This window comes from Chlamydotis macqueenii, chromosome 3, assembly GCF_036417535.1.
Source record: "Chlamydotis macqueenii isolate bChlMac1 chromosome 3, bChlMac1.mat, whole genome shotgun sequence".
Taxonomy (NCBI): domain Eukaryota; kingdom Metazoa; phylum Chordata; class Aves; order Otidiformes; family Otididae; genus Chlamydotis; species Chlamydotis macqueenii.
The window spans coordinates 88,127,075-88,152,984 of NC_141558.1; the positions used below are offsets into that span (position 1 = coordinate 88,127,075).

General features: G+C 38.7%; 1 protein-coding gene across 5 annotated transcripts in view; it reads right to left on the reverse strand.

Moving 5' to 3' along the window:
• LTBP1 (latent transforming growth factor beta binding protein 1) overlaps positions 1-25,910 on the reverse strand; it is a 200,847-nt gene that overhangs the window by 49,636 nt on the left and 125,301 nt on the right. For 2 of the 5 annotated variants that reach the window (XM_086744060.1, XM_086744061.1), the window contains 11 exons: positions 25,015-25,182; positions 21,569-21,802; positions 19,565-19,587; positions 18,487-18,589; positions 17,823-17,918; positions 15,689-15,814; positions 14,395-14,520; positions 13,535-13,657; positions 9,804-9,923; positions 3,151-3,273; positions 952-1,074 (listed from right to left, as the gene is read on the reverse strand). In XM_086744060.1, coding sequence (XP_086600186.1) covers positions 952-1,074; positions 3,151-3,273; positions 9,804-9,923; positions 13,535-13,657; positions 14,395-14,520; positions 15,689-15,814; positions 17,823-17,918; positions 18,487-18,589; positions 19,565-19,587; positions 21,569-21,802; positions 25,015-25,182 — 1,365 coding nt within the window. Of the gene's footprint in view, positions 1-951; positions 1,075-3,150; positions 3,274-9,803; positions 9,924-13,534; positions 13,658-14,394; positions 14,521-15,688; positions 15,815-17,822; positions 17,922-18,486; positions 18,590-19,564; positions 19,588-21,568; positions 21,803-25,014; positions 25,183-25,910 lie in introns of all 5 variants that reach the window. The other 3 variants (XM_086744059.1, XM_086744063.1, XM_086744062.1) reach the window with 3 other exon arrangements.

The following is a 25,910-nucleotide window of genomic DNA, read 5'->3' on the forward strand; positions in this document are numbered from 1 at the left end:
CTCTCTCCCCCTGGTATCAGCAGCTACAGAAAGCACACCAGAAACTGGATAGCTTTTATGTGCTAATACCACATGTATGGCGAGACCTTAACGGAGAGTTTTTCCTCACCTACCGTGAGATAAGGAAGCAACTGAGGTACAATCTTTTCTGGAGCTTGCTAGTAAGTAATTTCACATCCTCAAGGTGATGAGTAGTGCAGCAGATGTACCATATCAGGTGGTACAGTCAATGATGGAGAAGAGGAAGTAGATTTGAAATAATTAACTAGAAAAAAATCTGTTTGCCAATTATTGGACAATTAAATTCTTCTACTTGAGAGATAATAGAATGTTTCTGTTTTCCATAATAGAGCATTCCTCCCTACATTCACTACACCTTTCACCTCTTATTTTCTGTTTGTACAAGCTCAATATGTAGACTGTCTTCTAAGACAGTGAAAACTGTGAGCTCCAGCAGATCCCCCTGGAGCTCATCTTATACTACATATTTTCTCCTGCTAGTGCACATGTGGGATTGTGGTGGCTAGCTACAGGTTCCCAAAGACAGATGGAGAAGAAGTTTTAACTTAGCAGGTCCCCATGTGAATAGTGTATGCTGGCAGAAGCTTTTGTAATACAGAACCTCTGTGTCAGAATTTGAGCAACAAGGTTTGGAAAGGCTTAATTGTTTTTGGTAATAAAGTTGATTGCTCTTCCAGTCTTACTGTTGGAAACACATGTGCTGATTTCTTCTATGTGGAAAGATCACAGGGACTACTCCTAAGAATCCATTAAATACATGGCTGTGTAGGTGGGAACTGTTGAATGGTTGACAGTACAGTACAGAGAAAGAGGAGAAATGTATCTCTCTATATTTTTCTGCCCCATTCTCAGAAAAGTTCATGCCTATAGGTAAAACACTCAAAATATTATTGAAAAAAATGAATCAGTAGCTTATGCCCACAAGCTTACCTTCACACTGATCTCCAGCAGATGATAATGTGTAGCCTTGGCTACAAATACATCTGAAAGATCCTTCTGTGTTCCTGCAGCGTCCATTCGTACAGAGTGATCGGTCCTGGCATTCATCTATATCTGTAGCAGAAGAGACAGTGAAAACGTAACACATCTGAAAATACCGATTATTTATAAAGTGGTGCAATAACCAATTCTGAACAAAACAGCAAAGCAGGGTGTCAATATCCAGTACTAGTTCTCTTGGTCTTATTTATTAACAAATGCAGACAGGCAATATAAGGCATAAGATTGGATGTTTTCCTCGAGATGACTGCATTCGGCATTCTCTCCTGTAGTGTCAATATAACCTTCAATGCACAAACAGGTACACACAGACAAACACACAGATGCTGCCTGAGAGCTGCTTTTGTTCCTTTTGTACCTGGCAAAGGTAACAAGCCAGCCACTCCAGTGAGTCAGCAAAGCCCACAAAATACTTTCCAGCAGGATCACCACCTTTTAACAGGGTGTGGTTTTCAGATGCACACTGACAGGCTGTTCCCCTATTAAGTTGTACCTTAGGGCTCCTTTAAATACTTGCCTTGTAACAGTATTAATTCTCTAAGTATGGGGAAATGTTTCTTTGCTTACACTGCTAATCCCTCAGTGCTTCAGTTCTCGTAAACTGGGGTCAGGCTGGGTTAACAGATGGACTTGAACATCAAACTTAAATTTTCCCTATGAAAAACTCGAAATATCGCAGGGGAGTGGCACTTTGAATTCAAAAATAGCACGTCTTGTTTGAGCTAGGAAGCCTGTTTTCCCTCCTGTATTTATAAAATACTCGTTAAGGAACAGTAATTAGATTGATATGCTAGGTTCTTAGTCACTTCTAGGATTTAGGCACAGCTGAATGTCTTTCTGAAAATATACTCCAATTCAAACAGGAGAAAGTTACTCAATGAGGTTTTTCAGGTCTGTGTTATGGCTACGTACTCTGACCTCTTGAGTAATGGTCCCTTGCGACCACAGAAGTTTTGAATTTAAGGATCACCAAAATCTGTGGAGCTGCATGAAGCATCTGGGCACGCGTACAGGTCCTTACTTTAGAAGGGTGCTCTGTAAGAAGAACAGTCTGCACATGCCAGCTCAGCTTGGCAAGGGCTCTTTTCCATGAAAGGCTCAGAGGAAGCAGTCAAACTTTGTCTACATACTTTCCCCGAGACCAGTCTGCTATGTGTCCTGGACAGCACATTTAACTCACTCAAAGACACTTAACTTACACTGATGTTTTGTTTCAAACTTCCTGACAAATTTACATGAGCGATCATTTAGTTTTACGGTATTATTTTTAGCACTCAGAAGTCTGAAAGTGTTTGCTGCTATACGCAGACACTTAGGAAAGGGTCGGGGGAAGGGGGAGAAAAAAAAAAAAAAAAAAAAAAGAAAAACCAACATCTGACAAGAAATGTCCAAGTTTCTGTGTGCTTCCACACTTTGGAGATATTCTCCCAGATTTCCACCTTTAGGGACAGGTTTCACAAAGTCCCCTCTCCCTAAAGATGGATACTCATACCTCTTGTACATACTCCAGGTTCTCTCTCAGGCTACTCTGCTCTGACTTCAGACCTAATTTTGTCTGACTGGAGCAGTCCTGATGGGAATTTTAGATGTGGAAGCAGTGTAGAACCTGACAACTTCAGAGGTACAGGTACTGTTCTTAGAAATACAACACCAAACTCTCTCTCTACTAAATGCACTACTTGAAATCCAGTGACACCAATGCAGGCATCAGCTCAGTGTTAACTGACACTGCTGAGATCCAAAAGGGTGCAGCCTGTTTTTTTTTTTTATTCCATTCACCCACATGAAAGAAAAAAAAAAAAAACAAGATAGAAAGGAAAGCAATTAAGGCAGCAAAATCTACTGTCCCCAAACCTCCAAAATTATAGAAATGCCAAAGATTTTGCAGAAATTTCAATTTAGCAATATAAATATTACTACAGGTTCTTGATTGGCTTTGTAACAAATGTCAAAATCTACAATGTGACCATGGAAATCATAAAATGGAAATACATATTCTTATATTTTTCAGTCATTTAGCTTCAGTGTTGTTCATTTGTGGTTTCTCCATTAAAAGGAATACTATTAGATGAAAAATATTATTTAAAAGGTAAATGTAACCTTATGAATTTTAATAATACTCTTTTCTACCTTCACACTGATCCTCTGATGCAGAGAGTTTGAAACCTTGGCCACAAATACACCTGAAAGATCCCTCCAAATTTTCACAGAGTCCATTTGTACAGAGACCGCCATACTGACATTCATCTATATCTGCAAATACAAAGAAAGCATAAGTGTAAAATTAACTTGGGTACAACCACCTTTTAGTAGAGCTTGGGATTTATTCCAATTCTGCCGTAAGCATAGTTATAAATCAGTTTTCCTGTATATTTGACAGTGGCAATTCTATAGCAACTCTGATTTTTAAAAACGATTTGAACCTGAACTGCCTTGTGCTTAAACATTCAACTATACTCAGAGCACACATGATGGAAACAATGCTTCATCCCAGCACTGCAGTTTAGGCTAACAAACCTATGTCTTCCTTTTCTTTTTTTAAATAGGGGTTGCACTAAGAAATAACTGTGTCCACATCACCCTTACCTGAATAAAATTATTTTGCCCATAATTTTCCCACAGTAGCTTAAACCAGTGCAGCTTCAGTAAAATGAAGAGGTCAGTGAGTGCTGGCACATTCATTCTTGCATTACACAGATTTATTCGTAGGATATGTACCTGTGATAAAAGCACTAGCAGCTGCCAATAATTTATAACCATTATCACTAATCCTTCTGCTATTGCAAGGGACAGTCCAGAAAGGCAGACACAGCTCACGCAGGCAAGACTGTGTTAGAAGCTGTTCTCTCTGAAACCATTTTAAAAACATGTACTCTGGTCAGAATCCCCCAACCTGCTGCCTCCACTTCTTTACCTGGAGCTTACCTACGGGTGCGAGGGAACAGGCAGGTCCTCTCAGAAGCTAGAATAGACCTCAACCACATTTTCTGCTGCTGAGTTTTTCCTGTTTTTTAAAACTAGGACGATTTATGTACAGGATTTAGAGGAGTTCTCCAGTGCACAACTAAAGACTCTACAAAACACATATACATGTGAGACCTTCTTAGATGACATTTTTCAAATGGACTTAAAGGAGGATGGTTCTAAAGGATTTAGCTGACACCTGAGGAGTTTTGAGGTGATTTCTGCACTTCACGCAAGTCCCTTTGTAAGGCTACTCTATATAAGCAACAAGGAACTCCACTGGATTATAACAAAAGTTTTAAAAGCAAAATCTCTCTTCCTGGTCACAAACCATCCTTTATTTAGAGCAGGACTTGAAATAAATTTTCTATAAGCTATCCCATAGAAACCTACTATTTGCTTTTATATGCCAGAAAACATTACTCCAAATTATCCTGTCTTTTGCCATCACAAAGCACACAAAATTTGTCAACATAAGAGTAAATTATAAATAAATAAAACTGATTATTTGAGGTAATTGGGCTAGTTAGGCAGCTGTAGCACAGGGAGAACTGGAAAAAAGATTAGAGGTCTTTAAATCATCACCATAGCTCTTATTAGCTATTATGAATCTCTGCAGTAACTGTTTTCCTCATACATATTTATCATTCATGGCTCTTTACAAGCTCCAGTATAATGTGACTTTGAAAGCCCTTGTCTCTTTAGATACGAATGAAATCACCATTATCGTCAATATTTCAAATGACCTACAATTCTTGTTCCCTCGCTTGAGCCTCTAACTCTGTAAATAAGATGCCCTGTTGCAGCCAGGCCGAGAACACGAAGTGGTATCCTTCCAAGAGATGACAGCACAGATCCACAGGTGCTCTGCTTTGGCAGCTCAGTAGGCAATACCGCTTACACCCTTCTGCGAGATTAATTACTCAGATCCCTTACTCCTGCAGTGTGCTTGCTCAACAAAACTTTGCTCTCAATGTATAGGATAAAAGCTCTAAAACTCAATAATTTGTTAAAACACAGAGATCCTAACTCAGCAGTGAGACACATGAACTTCCACCTGAATAACAAACCTGCTTCTTACAGATTCATTTTCATCTACTTATCTCCAAGCTACTTGAAAACAAAGCCTACAGTATTATTTCTGATTTTTGGATGGAACGAAAACCTTTCTTCATTTCTTCTAATACACATTTCACATTGGATATTCCCAGCTAAATTGCAATTAAATGCATTCTACATGAACTAGAAACATAAAATCATAGAATGGTTAGGGTTGGAAGGGACCTTCAAAGGTCATCTAGTCCAACCCCCCTGCAAGGAGCAGGGTCTTCTCCAACTAGATCAGGTTGCTCAGAGCCTCATCCAGCCTGGGCTTGAATGTTTCCAGGGATGGGGCATCCACCACCTTTCTGGGCAACCTGCTCCAGTGTTCTATAACTCGCATCGTAAAAAATTTTTTCCTAATTTCTAATCTAAGTCTACCCCCCTCTATTTTAAAAGCATTACCTCTCGTCCTATTGCAACAGGCCCTACTAAACAGCCTCTCCCCATCTTTCTTGTAGGCCCCCTTGAGGTACTGGAAGACCACTATCAGGTCTCCCCGGAGCCTCCTCTTCTCCAGGCTGAACAGCCCCAACTCTCTCAGCCTGTCCTCATAAGAGAAGTGCTCCAGCCTTTTTATCATCTTTGTGGCCCTCCTCTGGACCTTCTCCAACTGGTCCATGTCCTTCTTATGTTGGGGGCTCCAGAACTGGACACAGTACTCCAGGTGGGGTCTCACCAGGGCAGAGTAGAGGGGGAGAATCACCTCCCTCGACCTGCTGGCCACGCTCCTCTTGATGCAGCCCAGAATGCTGTTGGCCTTCTGGGCCACAAGGGCGCATGGCCATCTCACGTTGAGCTTCTTGTCCACCAGCACTCCCAAGTCCTTCTCCTCAGGGCTGCTCTCAATCCATTCTCCGCCCAGCCTGTATTTGTGCCTGGGATTGCCATGACCCAGGTGCAGGACCTTGCACTTGGCCTGGTTGAACTTCATGAGATTGGCACAGGCCCACCTCTCCAGCCTGTCAAGGTCCCTCTGGATGGCATCCCTCCCTTCCAGCGTGTCGACGGCACCACACAGCTTGGTGTCATCGGTGAACTTGCTGAGGGTGCACTCTATCCCACTGTCCATGTCGCTGACAAAGATGTTGAACAGGGCCGGGCCCAGCACGGACCCCTGAGGGATGCCACTCGTGACCGGTCTCCACTTGGACATTGAGACGTTGACTACCACTCTCTGAGTGTGGCCATCCAGACAACTTCTTATCCACTCAGTGGTCCGTCCATCAAACCCATGCCTCTCTAGTTTAGAGAGAAGGATGTCGTGCGGGACAATGTCAAAAGCTTTGCACAAGTCCAGGTAGATGATGTCAGTTGCTCGTCCCTTGTCCACCGATGCCGTTACCCCGTCATAGAAGGCCACCAAATTGGTCAGGCACGATCTGCCCTTGGTGAAGCCATGTTGGCTGTCACCAACCACCTCCTTGCTCTCCATGTGCCTTAGCATGGTTTCCAGGAGAATCTGCTCCATGACCTTGCCAGGCACAGAGGTGAGGCTGACCGGCCTGTAGTTACCTGGGTCTTCCTTATTCCCCTTTTTAAGAACTGGGGTTATGTTCCCTCTCTTCCAGTCATCGGGGACCTCACCAGACCGCCACGACTTCTCAAATACGATAGCCAGTGGCTTGGCAACTTCATCCGCCAGTTCCCTCAGGACCCGCGGATGGATCTCATCAGGTCCCATGGACTTGTGCACCTTTAGGTTCCTCAGATGATCCCGAACCTGCTCTTCGAGTACAGTGGGCAGTTCTTCATTCTCGCAGTCCCTGCTTACACCTTCTACAGCTTGGGCGGTGGGACAGGAACTCTTGTCGGTGAAGACTGAGGCAAAAAAGTCATTGAGAACCTCAGCCTTTTCCATGTCCTGTGTAACCAGGACACCAGTTCCCTTCTGGAGGGGGCCTACATTTTCCCTGGACTTTCTTTTGTCCCCTACGTACCTATAAAAGCTCTTCTTGTTGCATTTTATATCCCTGGCCAGATTCAGTTCTGCCAGGGCTTTGGCCTTCCTTACCTTATCCCTGGCCACTCGCGCAGCCTCTCTGTAGTCCTCCCAGGCTACCTGTCCCCACTTCCACCCTCTATAGGCTTCCTTTTTCACTTTCAGTTGGTCCAGGAGCTCCTTGCTCATCCACGCCGGCCTCCTGGCCTTTTTGCCCGACTTGTTTTTCATCGGGATGCACATCTGCTGAGCTTGGAGTAGGTGCTCCTTGAATATGGACCAACTTTCCTGGGCCCCTCTTCCCTCCAGGGCCGCCTCCCATGGCACTTTGCCCATCAGGTCCCTGAAGAGGCCGAAGTCCGCCTTCCTGAAGTCTAGGGCAGAGAGCTTGCCGTGTAGTTTCCTTGCTGCCCCGTGGATCTTGAACTCCACCATGTCATGGTTGCTGCAGCCAAGGCTGTCCTTCAGTTTCACATCCCCCACCAGCCCCTCCCTGTTGGTGAGCACAAAGTCGAGCATGGCACCCCTCCTTGTCGGCTCCCCTATCGCCTGCAGGAGGAAGTTGTCATCCACGCATTCCAGGAACCTCCTGGACTGCCTGTGCCCTGCCGTGTTGTCTCTCCAACAGATATCAGGGTGGTTGAAGTCCCCCATGAGGACCAGGGCCTGTGACCGCGAGGCTGCTCCTATCTGCCTATAGAGCACTTCATCTGCTCTGTCCTCCTGGCCAGGCGGCCTGTAACAGACCCCCACCGTAACGTCCCCATCCTCTAATCTTGACCCATAAGCTCTCTGTCAGCTCCTCCTCCGTCCCCAGGAGGAGCTCCACACACTCCAGCCGGAGTCAACTGATTGACTTGCCTTTATTAAACAAAAGCGGCTATGTTCCTGGCTTTAAATCTTGGAAGATTACAATAACAATAGCATCAAAGAACTGTAGAACTGTTACACTAAACTTTCTAGGGCATAGAGTGCAGGCAGAGGAATGAGGTGAGGTAAAAAAAATAAATACTGAAAATAGCACTGGGGAAAACCAGCAGAGCTGCAACAGACCTAAACTAACAGTAGAAACAAATGAATGTATGGAATAATGGACTTAAATACCCTTCATAGATAATTTGGGAAATATTTTCCTTTGCAGTGTATTTAAATTGTACCATATTGCAAAGCTACAGATTTAAGACGAACTGTTTGCATTACATTTTCTAAAATGTGTATGGCTCGTTTCCAACATGACATAAGTCTAGGATAAACAGAAAACGAAGACTGATCACATCACTAATGATGTGAGTAAGATGTCTAGGCTTAGAACATTTCATAAAACAAAGGAAAAACGCAAACTACATACAGTAATACAAGGAAAAAAGTATCAGCAACTTGGAACCAAGACTTATCCCTTATATGACTTAGTTCTGTTTGCAAATCTGAGCAGAGGAATGGCTTCTTTTCCCTCATTCTGCTCCTACTAATCTGGTTAGTAAGAATGAAACAAGTGAAAGGTACGCCATGGCATTTTCAATCAGTCTATTTTCATAAATACGTGTAGAAATCAAGCTTGATATGGGGAAAGAATGCAAAAAAAGGAATTAAGTAAGAGGAAACCTTTCTAACAGAGTGCATGGAGCCCATTCTTTGCAAGGGCAGCAGGAATCCAGGCAGGTGGGAAAGAGCAAAACAAACACGAATATGGAGTAATGTGTGCTAAGTGAACCACATCAGTTTGTGGTAAACATTTCAGAGCTTGCTATAACTCCATTAAGATCCACAAAATTACCTGAGAAATACATTCCCCCATAGTAAGTCAAAGGACAAGACAAAATAACGCAGCTATGACATGCTGATAAATTGTAACAGGCAGATATTTGGACAGAAATAATCTGCTACAACATGCCTTCTTTAGAAAACAGGGTGGCTGAAAAAGGTGTGATCTGTACAGTAAAACTGGTGGTGAGGCTCTGACAGCCACACCATACGTTTACATTTTTCATGTGCTTTATTGCAACCTGGCTCTAGTATTGCTCCACAGATTAAAAGCCCATTTGTAGCTGGAGCAGCTCTTCCAGAGCTATTTTAACTGAAACAATGCTCTTAGACTGCTTGATGAACTGAATCCAATAACAGCAATCGGGAGCGATTAGGAAATAAGCTGTTGAAGTACACTGTCAATCTGACCTGCAACAATAATGCAAGCATCCCCTCTGTAGGTTATTATACACCTGCTTAGCTAAAATGGTTACTCCAACCATTACAAATTTTAGGGCACATGTTACACACAGAGTGAACAGAAGGATTCACAACAGAGAGCAGGTCCTTCACAGCTGAGGTCAAATTCAAGTTTCTGGTAGTGCCTCAAGAAGTGGCACTCAAAACTGCAAAAGATTATTTATTTTAGCACAATGGATTCATTTGCTCTTTCTTACCTGTATCTGAAATAGGCAAAACTGATTTGGAAAAAAACCCAAAAAACTATCATTTAAAAACAAATTGATAAAACTATAACGTGAGAAATCCGTTCTAAAAACCTAAAGTGAGACAAGCTGCTTTAGAATGTGCTAATGTTTTCCTGTTAATCTACATTAATCACAATTTCCTCACACATACTATACTGTGTCTTAGACCACAAAATCATTTCAAAAATCTTGTATTTTTAATTATTATTGAATGAATGGGGACCCAGAGCACATCACTGTTATCAGGTTGTAACATTGATGGAATAGGAAATATAGCATCTCAGAACAAGAACTGTAACTGGAGATACCAAGAGTGCTGAACATACCATGGCACTGTCCATTCCAGCCTCTGAATCCCACTCTGCAAGGAATGCACTGGTAAGAGCCAGGAGCATTAATGCACTGTGCATCCGGACAAGTAGTTGGAGTCAGGCATTCATCAATGTCTTCAAAACAGAAGATAAAAGGAAATATTGGTCAAAGTCATACCAGAACACTGTACAATAAACTAGTCTGGTTATTCTGATTGTGCTCATGTTATACTAACACATTTAAAGAGTTGCATACTTTATCTGTTAAGAGACCCAGGAAGGTACAAGTTCACTTAGATTTGTACTCGTGAAGGAGCATCTCTGAGAAATAAAATTGGATCATAGTACATGCAACTGAATCTGAATTTTCTGTTATGCTGGGAATCTTTGGTAGGCCCTCCTTAACATACAGCAGATCAGATTTCTGGCTTAGATAGGTAAGAATAACTTCATTTATGTCACCTTTTTCCTATAGTCAATCTCAAGAAAATTTGGGAGTGCATTGCAACAACAACAAACTTGTAACTCTGGCTTCTCAAATCAAAGAGAAATTTGGTCTTCTGCAGTGTCTTAGAATTACGCAGCATTTAAGTATTATGTGGACTATAAATTTTATTGTGTGAATTGTAATCAAAGATGTTTACAGGCAGTAGGGAGTTAATTATGTCTGAAAGAAGGCACAAGCAACACATACATCATTGAGGCTGGCAATGTTTAGGGTGATAGAGGGACTTGTTGCATCAGGAGAGGTTCTAGTTTGCCCATGACAAAATGAGATAAGTCCTGAAAAACTCATGGATCTCGTGTCCAGGCTCTGAGCAACTACCAAGAACTACTTCTGCACCAAAGAAACCTACAATACAAACAATATATGCAATCTAAAAGAGACTGCGTACGAAAACTATATTCAAAGACAAGTTGCTGTCAAGTGACCAATGATCAGAAGATGCTGGAATTAAAACTGTGTGCAGCTTCATTCCAGTCTGCTCCCATACTCAAGTATTATTTTGTAATATGGTCTTTAATTACAGAATAATTACCATCTTTCCTACCAAATACTTGCTTCATGCAGTGCACAGAGCTAATGAAACCATCAGTCACCTCTAAATCCAGCTTCCTAAGCTCCTGCCCCTTCCCTGCATCAAGCCTCGCATTTCTGTCTTCTGCATTTAAGGACTGCTAATTCAGCACAGATAGCAGGGTGGCAATTTACTCCTAGTTTTGGGAACAAGCTCACAGAAGGAAAGTAGCCTCCAGCACTTGTAATTTAACTGGACAATGCTCCAGCCTTCAGAGAATTGAACATCTCAGCTCCAAACAAGTCACTGGATGTGGGCAAATCGCAATTTTTCATAGAATCATGATTGTCCAGCTAAGAATACTTCATCACAAAAACAGCAACAGGCCTTTTCAGCCACTACAATGCAGGCCTGCAAATGCTTCTCAGTGAAACTGCTGTAAGATTTATTTTATTTATTTATTTAATTAACAAAAAAATCCACTTCTGCTGAAACCTGTTCTCAGAAATGCCTGGACTGTATCTGCCCTCAACACATAACATGAACATGAATGATTTATTTGGTACAGAAATTTTCAGTCAAAATCAAGTCTAAATGCCACAAAGCTTAAAGACATCACAAGAAGATTTTATAGGAGCACTTACTCATATGCAATGATGTTCAGCTATGCCTATAACACTGTTCTACATAAACAATAGACTCTACAACAGCAACATGCATGCACTCTATGTTTCCCAGGCTAGGCACACAACAGAGCTCGTGTGAGTATACAGCAAACGCAGAATGAAGATGGGGTGAGGAAGTGCAACCGTACGCATTGTTTGCAGCTTGGAGGATTCCTGCCTTTGTTTTTGGTGGAGGAGGTAAAAAGGAGTTATTTGTGGAATCTGGAATCTGTCAGTAGGGTGACTATAACGTGTAGGTGTAATGACATGGTGAAATGACTCCTCGAATGTGTCATTTCCTTGGTTTGATGGATTTAGTGTAGGAGGGTTTTTCCCTTAAGCAACCTTAAGTAACTTTTAACAGATAATTTGGTTTCAGAAATTACATATTGTTAAGTTAAATGATAGAGGATTATGACCACACTACTTAAAATACAAGCTAATAATAAATTTGATGCACTGCGATATCCTGATTTCTAGCCTATTATAATCACAGATTCCCTACTGACAGAGAAGATTTGGAAAAAGTAGTTTTAAGAGTGGAGTGTCGGAAATACTTAAATAATTTTAAAAAAATCTGAATAGAAAGAGGAATCTTTGAGCAATGCTCAGAGCAGCAAATATATCCATAGCAGCTTTAAGTTGCTTATTTGCTAGGCAACTTAAAACATTAGCAATTTTTTTCTGTCTGAAAATAATGTGAAGTTCTAAAGGTCAGATGTCCTAGGATCTCCTGCAACATTAAATACCTGCTAAATACGTATTTCCAAATAAAAAAAAAATTAAAAGCCAACTTATCACTTGCTACCTATTATAATTATATGAAAAATTATAATTTTTTTTTTTTAAACAGAAACTTGGTAAAGTACACAGGGAAGGACTAAAAATGAAGTTGAGAGATTCCATGGCAAGAACTATTAAAAGAGCTATCCCAAGATGGTTCTTTCCATAGTGGGGGAGCTCCTTTGCAGTGTCTTAAATCTAAATAATAGGAGTTGAATTGCTGTTCCAGACATCAAATAACTGAACAGACTGGAGAGTACTCAAAAAGGTTTCTTAAGATGACACCCTCTGAGAGTTCTCCCTTTGCAGCTCAAGCCATAGTGCTAAGCCTCCCTCAAACAGCAGGGAATCTTAACCTGGCCTTGAATGTTTCCAGGGATGGGGCATCTCCCTATCAAGTTTCTTTAATTAAAGGGAGCTTATACGAAAGATGGGGAGAAACTCTTTAGCAGGGCCTGCTGTGACAGGAGGAGGAGTAATGGTTTTAAATTAGAGGGAGGTAGATTCAGACTGGATATAAGGAATAATTTTTTTACAATGAGGGTGATGAAACATTGGAAAAGGTTGCCCAGAGAAGTGGTGGATGCCCCAACGCTGGAAACATTCAAGGCCAGGTTGGACAGGGCTCTGAGCAACCTAATCTGGTTGGAGATGTCCCTGATCCTTGCAGGGGGGTTGGACTAGATGGCCTTTAAAGGTCCCTTCCAACCCTGATGATTCTAGGATTCCAAACAGCAGTAACATTTGTCATTGTTTTTGTGACATGAATAAATGGTAACTTCATCCAGCACATACTATAGATAAAACAATGTCCTTCTGAACATTCTGTCATTTTTAGCTGGTGTACAGGAGGAAGTTAAATGATCTCAAGGCAAACTAAATGAAACTGTAAGAAAAATCCAGCAGTAAGATTAAGCTAGAGTAATTACCTATGGAAATAAACACAGGGTAGGATGAGGAAAGAAAACTCTGAACACAAAAAGATATAAAAAAACTGTGCCAAGATATTCAATCTGAAATCAAATAGCAAAGGAGTTTGAAAGGAATTAAAAGAAATACACCAAGTAGAAAAATATTAAGTTAAATATGAAAAAAAATCTGTGTTGAGTTACTTTAATATTTCCATCTAATGTCCAGATTTCTACAAAAACAAAGAAGTAGATGTAAAGTTCTCTGTTGACATCCGAAACAGCAATCAATGCGAAAAAACAGCTTGTCCTATTGCAGTTTGGCTTGGCAACTGTTACTGTATTACTACTGGTGATGAGTCCAAACCTACCTTCACATTCACCTCTCCTGTTCATTTGATATCCACTGTCACAATATTCACATCTGTATGAGCCAACAGTATTTATACAAAAACCTTCCCCACAAGTATGAGGTCTTGAACATTCATCAAAATCTGCAAATGAAAAAAAGAAGAGAAACTTTGCTTCACCATCAAATTACTGAACGCTTGCATCTCCTCTAAACTCTGCTTTAATTAAACATATGTAAGTAAATTTAATTAAACATAAGTAAGTACGTTTGGATTTTTTAAGCTGTCTGCAAGCCACAGCCCTACAGCTGTTCTTACTGAGCAGTTCCATCTTTACCTTACTGCTTGTAATTGCAGAGAGAATGAGATCTGGAAACAACCAGGCTGTAGGAAGAAGGCCACTAAGCAGCCTTGTGGTTGCAAATGCAGTATGTGTCACTCTGTGAACATTATGCCCAAGGCAGCACTAAACTGAGGAAGACCACAGCCAATTCGGGCTCTTTATATTGCTCTGCAAAGTCTATGGTTGTTGGCAGCTATATTTAAAAATGCAATTTGTTATAGCTGCTAAGGATCGAAAGAGTTTTGAGTATTTGTATTTTCCACCACAGAAGGTGTTTTTACTAATTTTCCTAAACAAGCATGATACTGAATTAATTCTTGGTTTTCAAGAAATTGTCATTTTGAAAAGTAGCAGGAGCTACTCAAATATTTTCCTCACCACAATAGTTGGTGAGAGACAGTTAAAAAAACTTCCAGACATCAGTTCGGTAACAATGATATTGCATAAAAAATCTGAAAAGGAGACTTCAAGGGGTTTTAGATAAGCTTCTTGATTCATTTTTATATTTTTATTTTCTATAAAGGAGACCAGTAATTACCAATGCAGTCTGTTCCATCTTCACTGGCCATGAATCCAGCTTGGCAAATACATAGGAAACTTCCTTCTGTATTTTCACAGCGTCCACGGGAACAGAGATGGGGTGCCTGATTACATTCATTAATATCTATAAAAGAAATAAACCCTTAAGACTACAGAATAACATATTTAGTTGTGATTCTTTGTGTGTATTCTATGCCATGTTTTGAAAAGATTGATCTTGTAATTATTTTAACTATTTGAAAAAGTATATGTTTTCCTCTCCCTCAGAGCTGCAGAAAAAGACGCATTAAATAGTTTGGGTTGGAAAAAAATGCTCTTATTGGCTTAGACTATAAGAATACTGCATTGGCCTGAAGAATGTGACATGATTACTACTCAAATCACTGCACTGAGCGCAAGCCGAGCAAAAGCTGCAAGTACAGAACATTAACACAATTTGGACGAAAGAGAAGGATTTTAAGTTGCCATTTGGTTGTGTATTTATGTAAATTATTTTTAAATACTGTAGTTGCACCTGATAGCATATGTATCAGTGTGAAGTTATCAAACTGTTGGTAGCATGAAAAATTGATAGCATATAATCTGTCAACATAATATAATAAACTCTTTCCAATCCAAGCTACAGAGGAACCAGCTTAGTCTGAACGAAACAAGATACTGATACAGCTACTTCCAACTCCGAAATGGCTCACGTAGAGCCAATCTGGGCTCTGCCTCATGTTCATCAGAGCTCTCTGTTCCAGAACTTACTAGTTTAGAAGGACATGAAGACCTCAGTTTGCAGATCTCCTAATGTGCTTCTGGGATGTTTACGATATACTTTCTCTTTTCAGCAGAAGGTTGAAAGGAAAGAACTAACAAAATTACTGGATTTAGGCCAGCTGCAGAGCTGGCAGCTGAGTAAATCATTCTGAGAAACAGGCACTCATTCAGTCATTCTTTCTCCAAACAGATGTGTATTTCCTCCTACCAGTCTGACTATTTTAGATATCTGATATAAAGCTGAGAAGAGATGGTCTGTCTAATCACTTTTTCTCTCATCTCACAATGGCAAAGGCTTTCATTCAATTTAATTAAATTCACATTCAGTTCTGAGTGGCTGAAAAGCTGTATCAGAGAGTAACTGGCAAATTTTATTTGATGTACAGAAACTAGTTTCTGTGTAGTTTGGAAGCACTCAGCAGAGGAAGCAACTCTTGACTGCTCTGTAGCATATTTCCCCTGACCAGACTCTACATTTCAAGCATTTCATAGCATAGTTATTTCAGATTTTTGAAAGCATCCATTCATACCAGAGCACTTTGTCTGCTGATCATTAAGTCTGTACCCCTCGTAGCAGATGCAAGTATATCCCACAGGCAAATTAACACAGTGTCCTGCTCCACAGATATCAGGATTAACTGTACATTCGTTGATTTCTAGGCAAACAAAAAAAAAAATTTGATGTTAAACTCTCCCATATAGTTTGGTAATCGCACAATATTCTGTAATCCCAGTAGAAAGCTGAAAACAACTGTAAATCAAGTTTGCGAGTCCTGAGTTTCTGTCATGGATACTTTATCTGGAAGAATCTAGAAACCATCTAGGCTCTTCCTACTGACATACTCTCATGTCCCATCCAAGATCTATAAATGGGTACATAAAAAAATAAAGTTAAATGAAGATAATATAAAATATAAATGATTTAACCTTTGCATCAAAGGTTAAGAAAATAATGCTAATGGGTTTCTGATTATTTTTACAGAATACCCATCTGTTAATGGCTTGGATGTATTTTGTAAGCTAAGGAGATATCTATATGGGCAGCACTGGATGCTAAACTCTTACAGTAGTTTTAGAAATTCTCAAAGTATATGTGTTACTGCAAAAAATACTAATGACTGTCTATGTTTAGTTGCAATTTAAACTGAGGTTGTACAGCAGCATGACATTGTAATTCCTGAAAAAATAAATTATCATCTGTAAAGAATAATTTATCCAGACTATTTAGAAATAGGTTACATTAAAATTTAACTAAATCTTCAAGTAGAGAATTAAGGCACTCACAAACTTCTCAACTCTAACTGCATTCAGTTTTTAAAATTCAATTTAGGATTTTGTCCTACAAATCTTACTTAATTTGTACTTTACTATCTCTTAAATATCTGAACGACAAATTGATTTCCTGAGGAAAGAAAAAACTAGCAGAACATGGAAAACTACTTTTTTTTTTTTTAAAAAAAAAAAACCAACAAAAAAACAACCTGTGAGTTCCCAGCAGGGTAACTTCCTCTCCCTGTAAGGAAGTAGGGAGCAGAAGGGGCACAGTCACACCAGAGCTGACATCCAAACTCTGGTTTGACAATCACCATTAGTATAACTTTCATATGTGATTAACGAACTGTAATTATAGGTAATTGAAGGAGGCAGCTGAATGCTTACAGAAGGACAGGATACTTTCTCTACTCTTACAGTAGATTCAGGAGGATTTAACTGCAGACAGAATCGTACTTCAAACAACTGGGTGATTTGGACTCTCAACTCAAAAATCCATTCCTGCATGAAGAAAAGCCATCTCTAAAGAGTGCTGTAGTTCAGCTACGACAATAGACTACTTTCAATAAAGTACATGCTATTTCTCCCTGTGAATGCAAATTGGGAAACCTCTTGGTAGGCCTAGATCTACCATCTACAATACTGTATCTTAAAAGGATTTACCTGGATATTGCAATTACTTCAAAGCCTCTGTTAAAACTGAGAGATAACCAATATGACATTGTAATGCACACACAGTACGTTCACTTTTTTGTTTTCAAATTTACAGCAAGTGACATTTTTTAGGCCTTTTGGACACAGCCATCACTTAGACAAGTTCTAGCTGACAGGAGCTTTACTTGCATGTCTGTTATTTTCACTTCTTGACACATGGATGTAGAAAAGGCAACTTCAATACATCAAAAAAGGAAGAAGCACAAACATCAAAAGAATATTTCAAAATAGATCTTACAGTAACTCCTCATCTGCTTGTTGTGGAACATGCTGATCTATATCCCATGAAGCCTACATCCCTCAAAGAACATTACCACATATATTTCCTATATTTCACACCTATGCAGATTGTCTAAAGACCTGACTCGTATCCAAGAAGTCTTCAGTTTTGGACTTAGGTTGCAGATCATGTAATCTGAGGTGGAATTATTAATTCTTCCTTCTATCATTTATTTATGGGCACAAAAACGGCAGTACATTCTGTGAGGGCCCTGCCCTGGCTCTGTTGACAGCTGCCCTCATTGCTGTGCTGTTCTGTACTTTCTGTACCTCTCCAGAGTATTCTTTTCTACATTCTCTTTGCTATTATAATTCAGAAGTAGCATGGAACAAGTTACAGTGTCAGAAACTCACAGCCATGTCTTAATTTATTTTAGTTCTTAAAAGAAAGTATAATACCTGTAACTTGAGTAGGTGCAATTACTTGACTTGCACTTGAAGTAGAGACTTCAGGAGCAACTTCAACAGGCAGAGGAGGAGATGTTTTCTCAATCACTACTGTGTGACATGGAATGGAAATCAATCACATTAAAAAAAAAAACAACCCCTTAAAGCATTAAAAAACCCAACCCTTAAATAACTCACACATGATATTGAATGAACCAGACACTATGGAGCTTTTCATTAGTTTATTCTGCTTAGATCTTGAGTAGAAAAAAATAGTACAATTGGGTTTTCCATCATTTTACTGCTTGTGTAGGAAAACTGAGGTGCTAAATAAAGCAAGCAAAATAGCTAAACTTTCACAGCAGAAGTTACACATGAGTCTACAAGGAGGCACCTAAGTAAAGTTTCCTCTTGAAAGGAGTACAAGGCCTCAACTCTACTGACATCAAAGTTCTCATTACGTAATCCAGGATGTAACTTTTACCTAAAATATAACTTTGCCTCCTAACAAGTGACCCAGCCAATGCCAACCTCTCAATTCCTCCCACTTCAGCCTCCATGATTTTTTGGTGAACCTGCAATCAATTTTTCATTGACCTCTGTTACAATTGCTACCTTCTCATTATTTGAAGAATTTTAAGCACTCTCTCATATTAAAGAAGTCAAAACAAGTTACCTGGAAACTGTGGATGCAGGTTAATTGTAGAAATTCCAGGAGAAAGCTGAGGCTGCCCAGGCTCTAGATCAGGCTGCTTTTCTTGATCAAGGGAAGTTAATTCCTAAAAGAATGATTCAAAACTTACATTCTGAAAACATTCTCTTAATCCAGCTACCATAACAACCCACAAACCTGGCTTGAGAAACTGCTAACATTCTCAAAAGTGGCTTTTGATAGCAGACCATTAATTACCAACAATTTAAGTCTGAAAGAGCATGTTTACACAATGGCATAAAATTTAACATTGCTTTTATTTGAAGCAGCCTTTTCATGGAACTTCTAATTGTATCTTTGGCTTTGTTCCTCCACAGCTCTCTCCTTCTCTAGTCTTCAGTTGCTTTCAAATAGTATTTAAGTGCAGATCAGCACCACACAAACACATATGTCCCTAGGTCTTTGACCACTGTGAAAGATTCTCTCTTAGCTATTGCACCGATCATCTTATTTTCACTGAAGTGTTAGATGCTTGTAGGTCTTTAGGCAAATGAAGTGAAGTACAGCCACAGTTATTCCTAATTAATCCCATTTATCTTCAGCATAGAGAACCTGGAACTTCCAGAATGGGGGCCTTAACACAGATATGCACCTGCTCTTCTCCACTGAATGCACAGCAACCCTAAAAAACCTAGGAAACTAACTTAGGCATTAACACAAGCCTCTTGAGCAGCTGTCACAAATGCTTCTCAAAGCTTCATACTGTTTCTCTTCAACTCATTTTCTCTCTCCTTCATACTGTCTGCATTTTTCAACATCCTCTTTAAAATACAGGCTCCAGAATGGGCTAGAACAACATAGTACTAGATCCTTCACTAATGCCCTAAAGAGAGGTTAAAGTAATCTCTTTCCTGTACCTCACTACCTGCCTGCTGTTGTATATAATAACAACATGAGTTCTTTTTGCCTCGGGGTTTGCACTGTAAGTCCACAGTGAGTTTTTTATTCCTCATAAATTCTAAATCCTTTTCAGAGTTAGCGTATCACATCTCATACACATGGTCTGCATTCTAATTCCTGGATAAATCACATCATGTTTTACCTGATCAGGGGCTGCAGTTGCCACTAAAACCAGAAAGAAAGAAGAAAATTAATCAGTCTTTACATAATATTTACTTATACATTCTATACAAAACTACTAGCACATTTGCAAGTGGTTGTTGCATTGTGGAAAAATTTCAGGCTCTAACCTCATTCCAAAATGAAGCAAACTTTAAGCACTGTTCCTGAAGCAAGCACAAAAACTAACCTGAAACCAGAATAAGATTCTACACACTGACCAATGCTTATAATTATCTACTCAGTATTCAGCTGCTTTATAGGTTTCTCAATTGTTTAATTGTTTCCTTAGAAACAATCTGAGAAACTCACAGGTTATTAACTCACTGATTAAACTCTAAAATTCTTCACAAGGAATATACATTTCTGTTATTTTTTCAAAGGTAAATGAATATAATAATGATACATAAATAACCAATAACAAATTTGCAAGAATTTATTCTAAAAAAAAAAAAAATTGAAATCTGCCCTTTCTTTAAAACAAAAGTGGTTTGTTTTTTTGTTTTTTCCCTCCACATAGGTGACTTCTTTCTGAGAAGAAGAATTAGAAATTTTATGTAAGGTTTTATTTTCCAGTGCAGTTTGCCTTTTTTGAATTTGTCTTTTGCTGATGAAAATCTATATGCTTCTGTGAAAAACTAAGAATATTTTTCTTTTCACAACCAATATTTTCCATGGGATAGATGCTTTAAAAAAAAAAAAAAAAAAAAAAAAATCACTCTTCTTGCTCTGGTATCTTCACTATTAGCCAGGAGGCTCATTATCAGAACTGGGAAAATTTCCAATAAAATCTCAAAAATTCCAAATGCAAACATATCAAAAAATGGAATATAAAATTCAAAAAAAAGTCTATGTGTAACTTAGAGTAAGCATATTTTTTTCAAGTTTTTTTTATTAAAAAAAAAAAAAAAAATCCTTTTTTTCCCCCTCCAGATTATTTGTGTTTTAAGATTTACTAGAATGTGGCAATCTTTCCAATTACTGAAGTAATATTTTAGCAAATAATACATCACTTTTTTTCACTTTGTAACACAGAAATGCCCAGAGGTTTATGTGAGATTTTAAGATTCAGCACGGTCTGTAAGTATATTTGAATGGTTTATTCTTCTCTCCAGAATCAGTTTACCTCCATTTCCTTTTTGAAAGCAAAACTAGAGCAGTGATTTTTAACTGGAAAGCAACCCAAGTCACACATAATTTTGCAAAGTCAGCTGACTGAAACTCTTTCTAATAATGGCCTGACATACAGATATATAACTGCTACATGGAAATAACCTCAATATCATGATAGGGTTCTTCAGCAATGTATTGTTTCTTGTCTACAGTTAGTTCATTCCAAGTTTGCTGGCAATGTATTTATAATAGTGCTGCATTTCTTAGCTTCTGCAGTTGTTTTAGACTGAGGACAATTTCAGCTGCTACAAGTTCTTAGAGGAGCTTGCAGAAAACAAAGTCTGAGAAAAATAACTTAGAGAAATCAACTAATCACTAAAGAGCCCAGCAGAGAGCAGCTGATCCAATATGGTCACACTGAGGGAGCGCACAGCTGCAGGGGGAGAGCAGACCACATGAAGGGGATGCACGCCCACGTTGGGTGCTGCTAATCTACAGGAGTGTATAGGAGGAAGGTGACGAAAACCCCTCAGCTTCTGCCACCCCAAATACTAGTAAATCAAAGCCTGAGCTGAGTCCTTTATTATAAGTTAGAGATTATAAATATAAGTCTTACAACAAATACTTAGTATTTCTTATCATGAAAATTAATGAGATTAAAGCAGTCTCTCTTCATGGTGTTCTCAGCATCGGACAGGAGCTATACATAAAATTTCAGAAGTAATGTTACACAGTACACTCCACAACGTGGAATGCTCTGCTATGGGAATTAACACCTCTCTGTCCTGCACTGTATGCAGCTACTCCGCGAAGAAACATACCATTGAAGATGCATGCACAGAAATATAGAAAGACTAAATATTCCCACTCTCACCTTCATGCACAGCCATCTCAGTCTCACTTTTCTGTGAGAAGGTCAGTGCCTCCACTGGCTCTTCCTTTGCTGGGAGAGGTGGAGGAGAAGTACCTTTAGCAACAGGTTGAGTAATCGGGGTCTTGCCAATGACAGGTGGCTGTACTCTAACTGCAGGGTGATGATATAGCTTGTTTCTGTGAGGACCAGAAACCGTATAACCCATTCCACCAGGGCAGATTTCCTTAAAAGCAGCTAGATTTGGGATGGGAAAATATTCCTTTTAGGAGTCTAAAAGTGCAGTATGTTGACATAGTGGAAAATATAATGACTATCACTAATAAGTTTAATCTCATATTGTATATACATTTTTACAAAAAGCTACTTAAAGGCAAGCTACGCATTGCATGCTAATATGACTGAGCATTCTCCTAAAAGTATGTTCTGGCTGTTATTTCCAGGAGCCTTCCACTCCAGTTTACCATCTTTTTTCAGTTATGTTTAATCTCATTATATCATGATATAATGATATAATCTATCATTATATCAGGGGTTTTTTTTTTTTGTACCAATCCTCTTCAAACAGTATATCCTGAGTATGAATTCAAATATGCAAACTGTCATCATCATCTACATTGCTTAAGGAACGAAGATCACTATTTCTATCACTCTCTTTTTGCAGAAACCAAAGGAAAAAAGCTCATCACCCCTGTACTAGAGAAGCAGAAGAATATCAACCAATAACAACATTCATTCACAGAATCTCATTTGACTACATCATAGGTCTCATACCAGCTCTGATCCAAATTCCACCAAATTGAGTAAGTCTTTCCACTGACCTCAGTGGGCTGGTTAAAAACATGATGGGGATCATAAAAAGTCAAATCACCACTGGAAGAGAGGGGAAATAATCTCATTTATAAAACTCCTACAGAAAAAAAGTAATGAAAATCAGGCAGCAGCACCTGCTCTGATCTCTGCAGCTGCTTTACATGAGCATCAGGTTTTGCAGTCCTAAGTGGAAGACTAGAATGAAAGAGAAATAGGAGTCACCCTTCCTCCCCATTGAAGATAATAGCTATGTTCCTGTCAGGGACAGGGGGACTTTTGGGACTCTTGAGGGGGCAGTGCTTGATTGTCCTCATTGCTCTAGGTAAAGCTATGTTGGGATGAAACACCAAAGATTTAGTGTCCCATGTGCCCGATATGATTTCTTACAGCTTCTTAAGAGACGTGCAGGGTGGGGCATCGGCAAAATCACAAATTCTGCTTTGAACACATCAGGGATTAAAATTAATTAGCATCTAAAATAAAACCACAAAATACTAGCTATAGGTACTCCACAGATTAACTCATTAAATTAAACATTAAATTGCAGTATGCATTAATTGCATACTGTGTTCTGATGGTGAGTTAGACTAGAAAAGATTAAGGGTCAAACTGATTAAATTGAGTGGATTCAGAATAATGAAATACTTGCCGTTGGGAAATGCTAGTACCAAAACTTGCCACAAAACCACCCAATTGAGGGTGGGAATTCTGGTCAAAGGAGGAAGACAGAAAATTTGATGCCTGTCCCTTCAGATGCATACTCAGGATGTATGAAACCTTGTTTCAGGTCATGTTCTCTCAAGTGTAGAATAGAAATTAGAGCCTTATTCTACCACAGCTCTGATAAGTGCTCTCAACACTTGGGTATACAAAGCTGGTCTACTTTGTACAAATATTTTAAAAGCTATCAGAGAGTGAGATCATTACTTTATAATTCAATGACTCTTAAATTAACATGGGATGCTGCAGTAAATACATTAACCCATTCTAGAGTATCACAGTTTCACACATTTTTCATACAAAACTCTGAAAGATTATTAATTTAACCTATTATAGAAAGGAATATGTTTTTAAATCATGAAAGTTGTCATAAAATGGGAAAAGTGTTTCCCACACAGCTCATCAGAATTTTCTACTCAAAGATTTTTCTCTCTGAAGTCTTTTCATTAAGAAAAATAACTAAAAAAACAATTCCACATAATATTCAATGATGTATTTTTTATGACTAAAAAGCAGTCAACAGAAAGATGTATTCTCTGTTCCAGAATACATAAAACTGGGCACAAAGACTCATGCAATATTCTTATAGATGTAAAGCATCTGCATTAAATTCTGAGTCATCTGATGAGAATATTCTTTTTCTCTATTAAAAAGCCATAGAAATATTATTTATCTGAAAGTGAAACAGACTTTCAAAATCCTAATCAGTGATCTAGCAATCCAGTGGTCTTACAGGAAATAATGGCTTTAAAAATAAATGTAAATCCTCAGAAACGTTGGTCACTTCCATTTTTGTAAGCCCAACTTTTAAAATTAAGGAATCTGCTGCTCTCATCATGAGTCTGATGCTAGCCATGGATTTCCCAAAGCAACTAGCCAGTTTTGAAAATCTGACTCTTTGTAAAATACTCCAGAGAAATACATGACCCATATTATAACAATTGCATCTGCAGCAGTGACTTCAGTAAGAACAGTGATTACCATTACAAATACCTGTGCTAAAATATTGAACAAGCTGGACATCATGTATACTACAAAAAGCAATGATGCTTTTCAAAAAGAGGAATTTGATCATACATGTGGACAAAAAACAATATTAAATTGATTTTGACTAAAGACTCCAACTTTGGTCATTTAAGTTTTAAGCAAAATTGGGGATAGAAAGTACTTGAAAGCAGCAATCAGTATCTATAATACGTGGTATTTTAATCGATGAACAGCCTAAACGAGAGTGGTCACCAACCAAGCTGGTATTTTCCAAGTCTTTATATATTTAAAAACCATAAGGACTCCAAGTGAACACTGATAATACAAGTGAGCTTTACGCATCGAGTAAGGAACTGTTTACGTGAAAGGTGGCACAAAAAGTTTAACTACCAGTTTATTGTTAAGGCAACACCATACTTAGCACATTCCTCAAAATGGATGGTAAAGATACGAAGGAAGGTTAGAAAGTAGAGATACTCTCATACAAATCACACCAACTGTAATGTAGATTACAATACATCTTGTTCTGTAACCTAATTCTCAAAAGCTGCCACCCTTTCACTGGTGCCTTTAACAACTGAAGAATACTAATTAGATTTTGAGTTAATTTGCCTGTATCTATAGTCAGAATATAATGTATAATGAATTTATCTTCACTTCATGGAGGATCAAAGTTCAAGGACATATTCTGAGATGTATATATTGTTAATCTGGAATTCTATCACAATATATCAAAGGTAATGATAAATCTCTATGACAAAACTACTATATATGTGATTATTCTACTACCATGTAAAGAACTATCATAATTTACTGATAGACACTTCTTATTTAAAATCAATTCATGGATTTTTTTTTTTTTTTTTAAAGCACACATAACAGACATAGGGTGGGGGCAAGACCTTGTATTTTTAATGGTCAGTTCTTACCTGTTCCTGGAAGTGGACACTTCTCACAGTGCGGGCCCCAGGCTTTGCCAACACTGCAACAGCAAAGCTGCTTGCTGAGCTGAACAGAAAGAGGATGCATGCATTGCTTTCCTGCACTAACAAATCGGTAGCATGGTCCTTTCTCTTCAGCAACTATAGGATTATCAGCTGCAATGAAAGTGGAAGAGAGGATGGTACTGTTTGCATGAAAAGCAAAACAGAGAAACACCACGAGATTTCCAATACCAGTTAAATGGGTAAATATTACCACATGCAGAAGTTTTATTTCAAACACCCATCTCAAGACATTATCACAACATACAAGAAAATTCTTATTTCGCATCAAACACTCATGAATTCCAACTCATCCTAGACCAAGGATAAAAAGTATTTTAAAGATATAAAAAAATTCCAAATCAGCACTTGCTATATTGCCACAATAAAGATCAAGAATCGGCCCTCTCTCTTGTACACAAGTCCAGCTACTGAAGGCTAACGTCAATCACTGGCAATATACAGTTGTGTCAAGCTACACAGCCACTAAAACATTCAGCTCTAAGTAGGCTATTTAAATAAGACTGTAAAAGGATTAAGTAGCATGCATGACACTTTTTAAATAAAATAGACAATTATATATCTGCATTTTGTTACGCTTAGTTTTAATATGGAAGAGCCAAAGGCCATAAGGTATGACTAGTACTGAGGTAACAGAAGTTAAGATCCATACAGCTTTCTAATTTATGAATCAACGTACAGTTAACATTTCTGGGTATTATGTTCACTTAACTCAAAAAATACAAATACTATCTAATTTTCAACATGATGTGTGAAAGCAAAAATGAAAACCAACTCCTTTTTTTTCTGGTGTTAAACTGAAAAAGTTATGAGAAATTCTT